Source organism: Empidonax traillii, unplaced genomic scaffold, assembly GCF_003031625.1.
Source record: "Empidonax traillii isolate 1590-97213 ecotype Southwest subspecies unplaced genomic scaffold, ASM303162v1 scaffold462:size771534, whole genome shotgun sequence".
Taxonomy (NCBI): domain Eukaryota; kingdom Metazoa; phylum Chordata; class Aves; order Passeriformes; family Tyrannidae; genus Empidonax; species Empidonax traillii.
Window position 1 is genome coordinate 539,485 of NW_020955655.1, and position 12,090 is coordinate 551,574.

At 45.0% G+C, this 12,090-nt stretch overlaps 1 protein-coding gene across 2 annotated transcripts; it reads left to right on the forward strand.

The window, feature by feature from the left end:
- The first annotated feature begins 1,884 nt into the window (after positions 1 to 1,884).
- SUMO2 (small ubiquitin-like modifier 2) lies at positions 1,885 to 9,379 on the forward strand. 2 transcript variants are annotated; one of them, XM_027895607.1, is made up of 4 exons: positions 1,885 to 2,077; positions 3,439 to 3,570; positions 6,614 to 6,685; positions 8,221 to 9,379. In XM_027895607.1, the coding sequence occupies exons 1-4, from the start codon at positions 2,057 to 2,059 to the stop codon at positions 8,281 to 8,283; spliced, it is 288 nt and encodes a 95-aa protein (XP_027751408.1). In that variant the 5' UTR covers positions 1,885 to 2,056; the 3' UTR covers positions 8,284 to 9,379. The 2 variants fall into 2 exon arrangements, with proteins under 2 accessions (XP_027751408.1, XP_027751409.1); XM_027895608.1 differs by lacking the exon at positions 1,885 to 2,077 and adding an exon at positions 2,608 to 2,643.
- The last annotated feature ends 2,711 nt before the right edge of the window (positions 9,380 to 12,090 follow it).

Sequence of the window (12,090 nt, forward strand, 5' to 3'; positions counted from 1 at the left end):
GACTCTTCAGAAGGAGTAAAATACCAAAAGTGAGAGGTTCTATGAAATTTTAGATTAAATTCGATCTTTCAGAGTACTGAAGCAGAGGGAAAGTTCTACAATATATGGGAGCCTGGACCACAAGGAGATGGTAAAAGGCTTCACAGCAGCATTTTGTGGAAGTTCAGCTGCCTGCCTGCCTGCCTGAGGTAGGGCTGTGCCTGTGTTATTTTCTCAACTGTGGACTCGGATAAAGGTTTGGCTTTAACTTCCTCTGCTCAGTGAGTGTTACTGTTCTTCAGTTTCCAGAAAAAAAAAACAATCCCTGTGTCTGTACTCGGAAGGAGCTGGAACGTAAAATAACACAGGCAGAGGAGGGGGATCAGAGCTGACAGTGAAAAGGGAGCCTGGCAGCCTGGGCTCTGCCTGTAAGCAGAGTTTCTCTTCACTCGATATTTTGCTATTTCAGTAGTTCATTATGGACAAGGAACATCTCCAAAGTGGCGCAGGAAGTTTTTTCATGCTGGGAGCAGAGGGTGTGTGTGACCACATGGCCACCTCTGTGCTGTGACCCAGACTGTGTGACCACGTGGAGCGGCATCCGTGTGGAATGATGCCCACCTGGAAAATCCATCCTTGAGGTATTGACAGGGGTCATTTTTGTGGTGTTTCTTTTCCATCTATGTGATGCAGAGGAACAAATGATTGCGGTGGGTGTAATGCTGAAGAAAAAAGGCACCAAAACAATTTTGTGGGAACCTATGAAATCCCTGGAGTTGCTGAAAATTTCCTCTTCCCTTCCACTGGAATGAACTTGAAGAAATCACATCGTTGTTGGCATATCCTGTGATGTAATTTTTGGGGTGCTGCATCATGCCCTCAGCTTGCTGAAGAACACACATAAACTTTGACCGAATTTAGTTCAACTGAAGGTGCATTTTTGGGATGTAGCCGGGACTCTGCTCCCTCAGCAGGCACTGAACCTCTCCCTCACTGGGGCAGCCCAGGGGGTTTGGAGGGCACCGTGTGGGTGCCAGACCCCAGAGCCTCCATCAGTGTCATCCATAACACAGCAAGGGACACGAGTCGGGGGGGAAGATTTGAGGAGGCCCAGGATGAGGCTGAGAGAAGAGGGATCACAGAATCAACTGGGTTGGAAAAGACCTCTGAGATCATCGAGTGCAACCTTTGATCCAACACCACGTCAACCAGAGCAGGGAACTGAGCGCCATGTCCAGCCTTTCCTTGAACACCTCCAGGGATGGGGACTCCACCAGCTCCCTGGCAGCCCCTTCAGTCGGGCCGGGGATGGCCAGGGGAAGGTGTGTGTGCAGAGAACACTGTGTGGGGCACTGAGGCGGCTCTGAGGGGGCACTGCTGGGCGGCCGGGCAGCTCTGAGATTTAAAATATGAGGAGGCCCAAGATGAGGCTGAGACAAGAAGGATCCTCAGGGGAGGGTGTGTGTGTGGGGAGAGCAGCATGAGGTGCTGAGGGGACACTGATAGGGCTGTGGCGAGTCGGCTTTGGGGAGATTCAGTATCTGAGGAGGTCATTACACGAGGGGGATCGCCAGGGCAGGGCGTGTTGGCGGAGGGCGCGAGGAGGCCGTGAGGGCGGCCCGGCGGCCATTTTGCGGAGGACAATGCCCGCCGCGCGGGGCGGGGCGGGGGCGCGCGCACGCAGCGCGCGGGCAGCGCGGGCCCGGGGGCGCGCGCGCGCCCCTCCCCTCCCGCCGCCGCCGCGTTATGTAACGGCCACGGGGCGCGCGCGCGCTCCCTCCCCCGGCCCCTTCCCCCCCCCCCCTTCCCGCTCCCCCCGCCTCGGCCTGGCCCCGCCCCCTCCCCGCGCGCCGGGGCCCAATGGGCGGCGGGGACGCGCTCGGAAGGGGGGGGGAGAGCGCGGCGGGTGCGCGCACGCACGGGGGCAAGGCGCGGCCCCGCGGCTGTGCGTGCGCGCTCCCGGGCCCCCCCGCCTTCCCCTCTCTCTGTCCCTCTCTCTCCCTCTCTCCGCCGCGCTCGGCCGGCTCTGCCCCCCCTTTGTGCGCGCTCCGAGCCGCCCCCGCATCGCCGACTCGCCATGGCCGACGAGAAGCCCAAGGTGAGGCCGGCGCGCTCCGCCGCTCCCGCCGCCGCGCTCGGCCCCTCAGGCGGCGGCCCCGGCCCGCGGCCCCCGCGCCGCCTTTGCGCGCCATTTTCCTGCGCGGTCTGGGGGGGGGCCGCGGCCGCGGCTCCCGAGGCGGGCGGGGGATCCCCGGGGAGGGGGGGGCGAGCCCGGGCCGCCTTCCCGCCCTCCGCGGGGAGAGAGGCAGGTCTGGAGGCGGTTGTTGCTGCCTTCCTCCTCCTCCTCCTCCTCCTCCTGCTGCCGCCGCTCGGCCGCAGCATCCCCGTGGCCGCCCCGGCCGCCGCTGCCCACACGGTCCCCGCTCGGCTCCGGCCCCTTTGTGCCGCCTCCGGCCCCGCTCCGGGCCGGGGGGGGGCGCGGGGGCCCCGCTCCCCACCGCGGGAATCAACAGGGACACGGACGAGGGGATGGATGGTTTGAAGCTTTTTTTTTTTTCTCCTTTTTAAATTTTTTTTTTTCCTTTTTCTCCCCCCACAATTTTTAACGCGAGTTCGAAGTGGCGGAGGGCGCGGAGCGGACACATGGCGGGTCCCGGCGCGCAGGGACGAGGGAAAACAAAGCTGGGCTGTGGGCTGTGGGATGTGGGTTCGGGGCAGCCCCCGAGCGGGACGGGCTGGATCCCCTTCCCCTGCCCCCACAACACGAGGGGCCCAGCTAGAAGTTGCTCCTCCGCGGTTTTCCCCTCCCAGCGGGAGCGGGAGGGTCGGGCTGCGTGTTAGGGGAGGTGTTCTTAAACCTCTTCTGAAGGGGAGGCTTTGGGTCGCTTCAGGTTTTGTCGCCCTTTCAAATACAGGCCTTCAAAGTATCTCGAAAGTTTTCTTCACAAGTACCTCAACCGGTAGGAAAAAGTTTGAGATGCTGCGAGAAAGAGCCTTGCTGCTGGTTGGGATCGCAGTTATAACACAAAACAGAGTTATAACAGATCGTTGTTATAACACGGATAACTTCATCCCTTTCATTGGCAACGTTGATGTTGCATATTATTGTGCCCTTGATAGAAATAACTTTTTTTTTTTTTTTAAATCTGTTAAACCCCTGGCCTAGTAACTCTTCATTGCTACTTTGCCAGTCTCCAGAATGACAGCTAATATTAGTAGGATTTGGGGTTGGGGGTTTTTTTGTACATGGCTTTTTTTCTTTAAATTTGCAAATAAAAACTCCTGTCCTTTATTTCCTATTCAAGGTTTCAAGTCAGTAAACAGCTGTAGTATCTTTATTTCCTCCTTTTCTTTAATGACCTGTTGCACTTTGGTAAAATGTTAACTTCTTGTTTCATACCTTTTTTAAAAAAAAAGTGTTGGTTATTTTTTTTTTCTTTCCTTTTATTTCCTCCACAGGAAGGAGTGAAGACTGAAAACAATGACCACATTAATCTGAAGGTGGCAGGGCAAGATGGGTCTGTGGTGCAGTTTAAGATTAAGAGGCACACACCACTTAGTAAACTAATGAAAGCCTATTGTGAACGACAGGTATGATCTCAGGAGAAACGGTGTCTGGGGGACAGTGATCTCCACGGGGACAGATGAAGACACTTGCAGTCTTAAAGCTGTGCAAATATGCAAAATGGTAGAGGTTTAACTGAAACTAATTGTGTTGTGCAAAGTGTATTGTCCTGAGGGTCTGTTGCAGGGGGGACTGAGAGGGTTGTGACAGGAAATGGGTGAAATAAAGATGGGTTGTTATCTGTAAAATCTGCTCTTGGGAGGCAACTGCTGCTCTGCTGCTCAGAAATATCAGCCTGGAAAGGGTGGGTTTGGTATGAACTTAGGAGAGAGGGTTGAGTGATAATCAGGGATTTTTATAGCTCTGAGTAACTTCTTGGTCTGGTCACTGACTTGTGATTTGTTATCTTAGTATTACTGTATTGACATGAGAGGATATTTAGTTTGAGAAGGAGCTTCTACATTTAATGATGACCTTGGTTTTTCTCTTGTGGCCTAGTTGACAAATTATTCCTCTGAGGGACAAAAATCATGTATATTGCTGGAGTGGTGGCAGCTGCAGGCAGCTACTACAAGTTTTAAAAACACCTGTTGGAGTATTGCTATGGAACATTTTCTTCTGAAGCTTTTGATAAGGAAAATTTTGTCTCTGCTGTCCATGATTTTTTTTTTTTTTAATGACTGTATACCTTTAAAAAGTTCCAGCTCTTCAAAAGCGTTCAGAATTTGGAAAATGTTGGGTTTTTGAAACAAAACAGAAATATTCAGTGATAGTATTAAATAAAAGTAAAGTCAGAATAAAATATTTAATCACCAAGAAAAACAAACTGCAATTCACCCATAGAGTGGTAAGACCCCTTTGGCTTACCCTGTGCCACAATAGGATATGAATAAAGAGAGGAAAAAATCAGCTCTTACTGAACATGTGAATATGTTCTTGTGTGAGTGTTCTGGGGATAAATCAGTGAATGCCTGAACTTGTGAGCTCGTTTTTCCTACCTCAGTCATACAGACTCTTGTTATGTTTTGCAAATCACCCTGTGTTGCTTTTTCCAGTCGTAAAGTCCAGTTGTATCTGTCTTTTTGGGATTTTGAGGAGTGGTTATTTGTCTGTAAAGTCTTGGGAAATAAGAAGTAACCATTCATATTTCAGTTACTTTGAAATGAGCAAAAGTAAGATTGTACAACTGCCCAAAAAGTCTATTCTACTTAAAAAAAAACCCAACCAAACAAAACCAAACCCAAAAACAAAACTAGCAGAAAAAACCTCAGGTGTCAATTGGAGGAAAAGAAATTAGTAAATCTTGATAGTGGGAGAGATTTGTTCTGATTTTAGTTTTATCCAGTAGATATCCAAAGAATATTTCTGTGGAGATGGAGCTGTCTTTACATTTTGTTTCTTAGGTGCTTCTCAGACTTTGTTTAAAAGCGTTTGTTCTGCACGTCTCTAAAAGTTAGGTTTTATTCATGTATTTTTTTTTACCTAACCAGGTACTCTCAGGCTTAAAATCCTTCAGCTGTGGACTTTAGATTTCACTTTGGAGAGGTGGTCTAGTAGAGGATTTGGCAGCTTTAAAGAATGAAAATCGTTTAGTGTGTGTAGGAGACCTAAAATGGAAGTAACTAACCCTTGAATGATCTGTTTAGAAGATGAAGACTACTCGTGATTATTTTAAGTGGTGAAAAAATCATCCATGGAACATAAGCTCGGTGTTCTGTGGACACTAATCCCACCAAAGTAGAGCTTTTCAGTATGTTTTCAGCTAACATTTATTTAGCATGTAAAGCTGTCAGGAACCTGCAATGAACAACACTTTTGGGAAGAGGAAATGTGTATTTTAAGCAACGTAATGTCAGAGAAAAGGGCTCCAACCAAATGTTGCTGTGCAGAAACACGTTGCTGCCACGACACTGAGCCACAGGGTTTTCTCAGACCAGAGGATGCTCTGAGTGAACACTGCAGAGTCTCAGTCCTGCCAGAGAAGGCCTTTTGCTATGAAATATTAAGTTAATAAGAAAAGTTTACTTGTATTTATTAAAATATGTTTCCCTGACAAATCTGCTCCTCAGAAATAATTACTACATTGTTTTCCTTTGTGTGTTACATCCGCTCTTGCAAAGCTAAGTGAAGGCTTCTGTTCTAACTCAGAGATGCCAAAGCACGACCCTGCAATCCACTGGATTGGTTTCAAAACCCAACGAGGCTTCTTGGATATTTAGATACTCCAGAGGGAATAGACAGAACTGGGAAGGAAGCAGAGCCCAAGGCTCTGGTTGTATCCCTAAATGTCATTCACCTTCTCCTGCAGAATGTGATGTAAAACACCTTTGCAAACTCACCAGTGATTTTGGAGCTGATGTTATTAGTTGTTGCTCCCAAGTTACGTTTTTCAATCTGTTGGCTCAGGGGAGAATGAGAAGTATTACAGGGATGGAAGAGGTCAGCAAAATGAGTGTTATGTGGTAGAAATGCTCATTCAAAATACCACTCAATAATTTCTGGCAGTAGAACATTCCTTTATTTTATTTGGAAGTTCCTTCTGTGCATGGAAAAACATTGATTTCTTGATAGTAGGAGTTCGACATAAAAAGTTCCCATTTCTTACTCTTTGTTGCTGAAGATTAATATTGTTGTTTCATTTCTGGGCAAAATATTTTAAGAATGCCTTTTGTTTTGGGGGCAGATCAGAAAGGAGTATTGAATATCACTGCTTGACATTTGTTACCTGGAGTGTTGCATCTGTTTTTTTCAGTGAATTATTCAAAAGCACAATGAACCTCCTGGCCTTTGGAGCGTACCAGGAATGGCTTTATTTTAACTCGCAGTCAGTGGGGGCACTGTTGCTTCTCTGAGTTGTTGGACACAATGCAATGTTTAATACAAAACAGATTGCAGGGATTTGGAGTGAAATGCCGAAAAGTCAGGGCATGAGGGGAGGACAAAAACTCTGTCCTGCATTAGGGTGGCTTTTAATGATTGTGCTGCAATTCAGTGACAAGCTCAAGAGCAAACCAGTGAGTACTTCTACACCAGCCTTAACGTCCCTTTGTGTTGCTTCTCTTTGTCCAGGGGTTGTCAATGAGGCAAATCAGATTCCGGTTCGATGGGCAGCCAATTAATGAAACAGACACACCTGCACAGGTAAACAGCAAAAGCAAGGCTAAAGAACTGCAAAAACACCCTGCAAGTTTGCTACAGGAGTTGATGCTTCTGCCTTCCTATAAAATACTTGTGTAAATGTATCTATTAGTGATAGAACTGGATTTTTCTTTACCGTTACTTTGGTGTAACTAGTTTAGAATTATTAGAAATAGATTCCAGGACTTTCTCTAGTGTTTTGAGTAATGAGTCTCTGTCATTGTAATAAGAAAATTAAGTGCAGTGTACAGATGGTGGGTCCTGTGAAACTGTCACTTGATTGAGTCATGGCTCTGAGGTAAGGATGGTAATTTAAGAACTGAGTTCTTCTTGAAGCAACGGCTTTATTTTTTTACATAAAAGCTTGTCAGGATGTTGTCAGAGATCCTGTTTGCAAGCTTGCAAAATGCAATATATAACACAAAGGTAATTTTCTGTTGTTTATAATTTGAAGCTGTTTCAGCAGCATAAAATTAATGAACATGGAGAAGTTTGGGTTGTTTCTAAGTGGCTGAACAAAGAACATTCCGAGAACAGAATGGTTCACTGTGACTCTTGAGCATTTTTCTGTACTGCTCTCCGGAGCTGTGTTTAATCAGCCTGTCCAAGTGATACAGTTTTAACTGCTGTTCAGAACCACTTGTTATGAAATAAGAGACTCTTGTTTTTAGGTCTGAGTTTTCGAAGCTGTTGCTTCAAAGAATGTGCCTCTTATGGCCACAGTCTGTGCAACTTTTTAACTTGGAATACTGGTAATCGAGGCAACAGGGTGCTTTTCTCTCCATCCCTGTATTGCTGAAGCTTGGGATCAGTCTATTTATAGCTGTGGTAAATGCCATGGACCAGTTTGATTTCCTGAACAGCAATTGGGACTGTTTAGAAATAAAACTTGCATTAGTTATGGCAGCTCCTTCAGTCTTCGTAGAGATTTTGTCAGTAGGGGCCGTAAACATCCCAGGAATATCAACTGTAAAAATCACAGCAAGAAAAGAGAATTCTCTCAATGAAGTATTGCTGTTCCTCACTGGCAGTTTGTTACATGGCTACATGTAAAGGGTTTTCAGGGTTTTTTGTGCTTGCTGATCCTTTGTTTCACTGCCTGCTTGGGAAGAGGCCTTAATTCCAGGCTGCTCTTTCGGTGCTGTAGCCATTTTGCACGTTGGAACAGCAGCAGCCAAGGGGAACTGTGGCAATGTTCTAAGGTAAACTGAGGGAGTAAATAAGAGAACAAAGGTGCAGTGGCAAAGCAGGCAACAGAAGTAAAATACTGGGAGTCTTTTCTATAGGAGCCATGCAGTGCACTCTGAAGTTAACATCAGAATTCATTCCAGGACAACAGTTATGAGCTGGCTTTTCTTTTTATGCAGTTTCTTTGCTTTGGAGTTAGTGAGGTTAAATGTGCAAAGGGGTGAGGGTGGAGGGGAGTGGGGCTGGTCTGGTTAAAAAGTAAACACAAAGATAGGAACCGTAAGAACAACCCAGCCCTGTGGCAGAGATCTGAGAAGAGCTGAAAGCCTTTTTTCTCTTTTCTGCTATAGTTGGAAATGGAGGATGAAGATACAATTGATGTGTTCCAGCAGCAAACAGGAGGAGTTTACTAAAACAAACACACAAAAAAGAACCTGCTACTTTCCTCTCCAGAACTGTGCTCCCGCAGGCAACACTTCACAATTAGAAAAATGAGACTTGGTTCAGCCACATCCTGACTACTGCAGTATAGTTTTCTCTCTTCTCTCTTGATTTTTTTCCTATTCCTTCTATTGTACATAAAGTAACTGGTGACGTGCACAGACATAATGCATATTTTTTTTAACTAAATGGCCAATGGTATGTTTTGATCAACATTTAATGGAGATGGGGTGGGAAAACAAACTGGTTCTGTGAAAATGCCCCTCTCTCCGTTAGTGGCATGCTCCTTCTACTTTTATCTTTATATTCCAGTAAGTTATTTTGCTCTCACTGTTTAAAAACAAAAACCTTGCATACCTTGTTTGATTGGATAATTTCAATGTTTTTCTTTTATCATTGTAAAACCAAGGGCAATTTTATAACTTTTTTGTACGTAGCTGTTACATGTAGAGCAATCTCTGTCTAAGTAGGGGTAAATTACTCTTTAAAAAAAAAAAGGAAAAAAAATCCTAGATAGTTTTCCCTTCAAGTAAAGCGTCTTGTTGTTTAAATAAACTTCTTGTTTAAAATAACCAGTTTTCTTTTCTTTTTCTGTGGAGTAATACTACTCAGCACCTGTATTTCTTTCTCTGCAGCACTTTATGCTTCTCAAATCTCAGCTTTCTCTGTGGTAAGTAAACATAATCCCCCTAGCGTAGTCAGAAGATTGTTGGAAAATCAAAGGCTGCCTTGAGACCTGTCAGTCAGCAGTTGAACTGGAAATAGAAGTCAGTTTTATTTTGATTTCTTTCTTTTGTGAATGTTCTGCTAAGCCAAAATTGTTTGATTAGGCAAACTGCAAAATACTGAACTACTTAGCAATGCCTTGGATTGAGCTCTTTTTGTCAGTCTTTATTAGAAGCATCAATATTGTTGTTGCAGTAGTTTACTTAAGACTCTGTATTTGAATGCTTTTTGATGTAAACATTGAGTTAAAAAGAGCAAATAATTTCGTTGACCATTCAGTTTACCATGGTATCAAATGGGAGATGCTTGGAAATGTAAAGCAAAAATAAAAAATTGAGTTCTGGTTTTGGGTGTATTTAGCTGTGGTGGTGGAGATTCCAAGCTCTGCTTTACCCCCACTGTGCTGTTCCTGCCTGGAAGGGGTAAAGGCTGGAGGTACTGAAGGGAGCTAGTGATGGTGATGATTTTCACGAGTCTTTTCCACAAAGTTATTCTTGGGAAACTTCTTGGGGGAGTTCAGAGGTTGCAGTGAAATCCATGGCTGTTCATGAGAGCCTGTACACCTGTCAACCCCACAGTCCCCCAGCATTCCCTGATGTCCCAGCAATGTTCCACTGGTTTGCAGTGTTTGCAGTAAGCTCTTTTAGCCATTAAGTTGTTACAAGAAGTCACTTTTTGGTGGTAGTTTTTGTAATAGTTAATTCACTAAGTGATTATTATATGTGAGGCCTGTGCCTGCCCGGTCTGGAAATCCTTTGGGGCAGAATGGTGGCTCTGTGCATTTACCTGGTGAACTGTGACCCGTTTGACTCGTGCCAGGATTTAATACATTTGATGCTACATCAGTTACATCTGAAGGAAAAATAGGATCTGTTTTTGCAGTTGCTTTTGACTCTGTAGCTGAAGAATTGAACCTGCTGTGTGCCTTTGTTTTAATTCTAGGAAATGCTACTGCTAAGCAGAGTATTTCTTACTCTGGTGTGTATCTTGTAGACTTCTGTGGTGTGGTACAAGGTTGAAATTCCCTCTTGTGAACAAATGTTTTCATATCCAAACTCACAAAGGCCTGGAAAAAAGTACTTTGAACTAAAAAAGAGGATGGTGGGGGAATACATTTCAGCACCCTTCCTGAGTTACACGTGGAATACATTGCTCTTTGGCTTTAGAGTCTCTGGCTTTTAAGCTGGCTAAACTTCTGATATTAGTGTATAAAATTCTTTCAACTTGATGTCCTGCCAAGACTTTTCCCAGGAGAAAGCTGTCTTTATCTTGTTTGGCCAAAAAAGGTGTTTGGACTTGCTTTAGTTTCTGAAGAAAGGGTGAGGTCTCCTTAAATACAATTTTTTTTTCAGCTCAACTTAAGACTGTGAAGCTCAAAGCTCCCTGTTGTATCTTGCCTAGTGTGTTTTTTTTTTATTTCCTGAGGCAACAGAAGTCAAGTGACAGGTACTGAAGAGCTTTTAAAAACAATGTCTTCATTTCCTGAATTAGTGGAGTGTTACTTCATCTGTCATGAACTTATGTGCGGGATTCACCTACATTTGTCCATGTCTTACTGCTGTTACCTGGGTTTGTTCCTCATACTTCTGAAATGATTCCCTTAACAGTTCTGAATGGTGTTATGTAAGGTGGTGGCTGCAGTCAAAAACTGGTAAAATGGTCTTGTTTGAGATGTTTGTTTGATTAAACAACCAAGAAACTGTCTCAAAGAACTTCAGTGACTTAGTGCCTCAAACATTGCATTTCCTTTAGTCTGGCAAACTGAAGCGGGCTGAATTCTGGTTCTCATACATAACACATTTAACAGTAAGGAGAAATACTGAACATTTCTTAAAAAAAAAAAAAAAAAGGCAACCAAAAAACCCCATTTTTTTAGAACTCTCCTCCATGGTCTTGCAAATACTCTCATGTGAGAGAACTTGTTGCTTGTCCATGGTGCTCCTCTGGTGCTGGATTTACCTGTGGATTCCTGATTGCTGGAACCTCAGTGGTTTTGCTGTGACTGTCTCCTACTGCCAGGGATGATGATTTGGAAGTGATATGAAGTACAGGGATATGAAAAATTTGGATTGTTTGGAGTTCACTTTGCTTGATTTGTGGCAGTACTCATGTTTGCACTTGGTAGCCACATGGACTGCTAGAAGTCCTTGTGCTGGAGGAGAAAGAGAAACTGGGCAAAGAGGTCCTGTCAGGCTGGTTGGGAGGTAAGTTCTTCATGTTTATTAAACAGCTGGGATCTTTCAAGAGCCCGGGCAAATTATATTATTACCCACTATTTTCAAATCATGTGTTCTGAAGTGATTGCTGTGCAATTTAGTTAATATTCCCCCCATGGTTTTAAAGAGAGAAAGAATGGAGTTAGTCCTAATTGGATGCAATCCCCTGGGGACTGCTGTGGGTGGTAAGACCCTGCCTTGAGGGCATGGTGGGGCTCCAGTCCCTCACAGTTTCAGCTTTTTAAAGGTGGAGCCAAAGTTGTGTTTTTCAGCTACCTTTCACGTGCAGGGCCCATAATGACAGGTGTTAACCCCTGAAAATCAGGGTGAAAATCTGGGGATCACACCCATCCAGAGGGGGCTCTTGTGAAGGGTCAGTGTTGAGTGCCCTGAAGTGCTGGTTCAGAAAGGGGTTCTGGGAGTGCAAGGCTGCTCTGGAATGGAATCTGCCAAACTGCCAACAGTGTAAGGAAACACTCCAAGTGGTAACACGAGACGGATGCCTGTCCTGGCATAGGGAGGTGTCCTCAACAAAAGAAAAATCTCTGAAGTAACACTTAAAGTAATTGCTGCTCCAAGATAACTGCAGCGTCAGAGCAAGTACAGCATCTCTGCAAGGGTTAAGGTCGGAGTGAGATTATTTTGTAGCGGGAATATTCCTCTCCAGTACCTTCACTTCATCACTTCCAAGTCAGTGTAACATAAGTGCTGTTGTTTGCCTGTTGGATACTGGTTCTATTGTGTCTGTTACTGCAACATTAATGAAAAGGCATAATGTGACTGCCTCCAAGAGAGGAGACTTCCAGGCTTCAGCCATTTGGAAATAACTGGATTTCT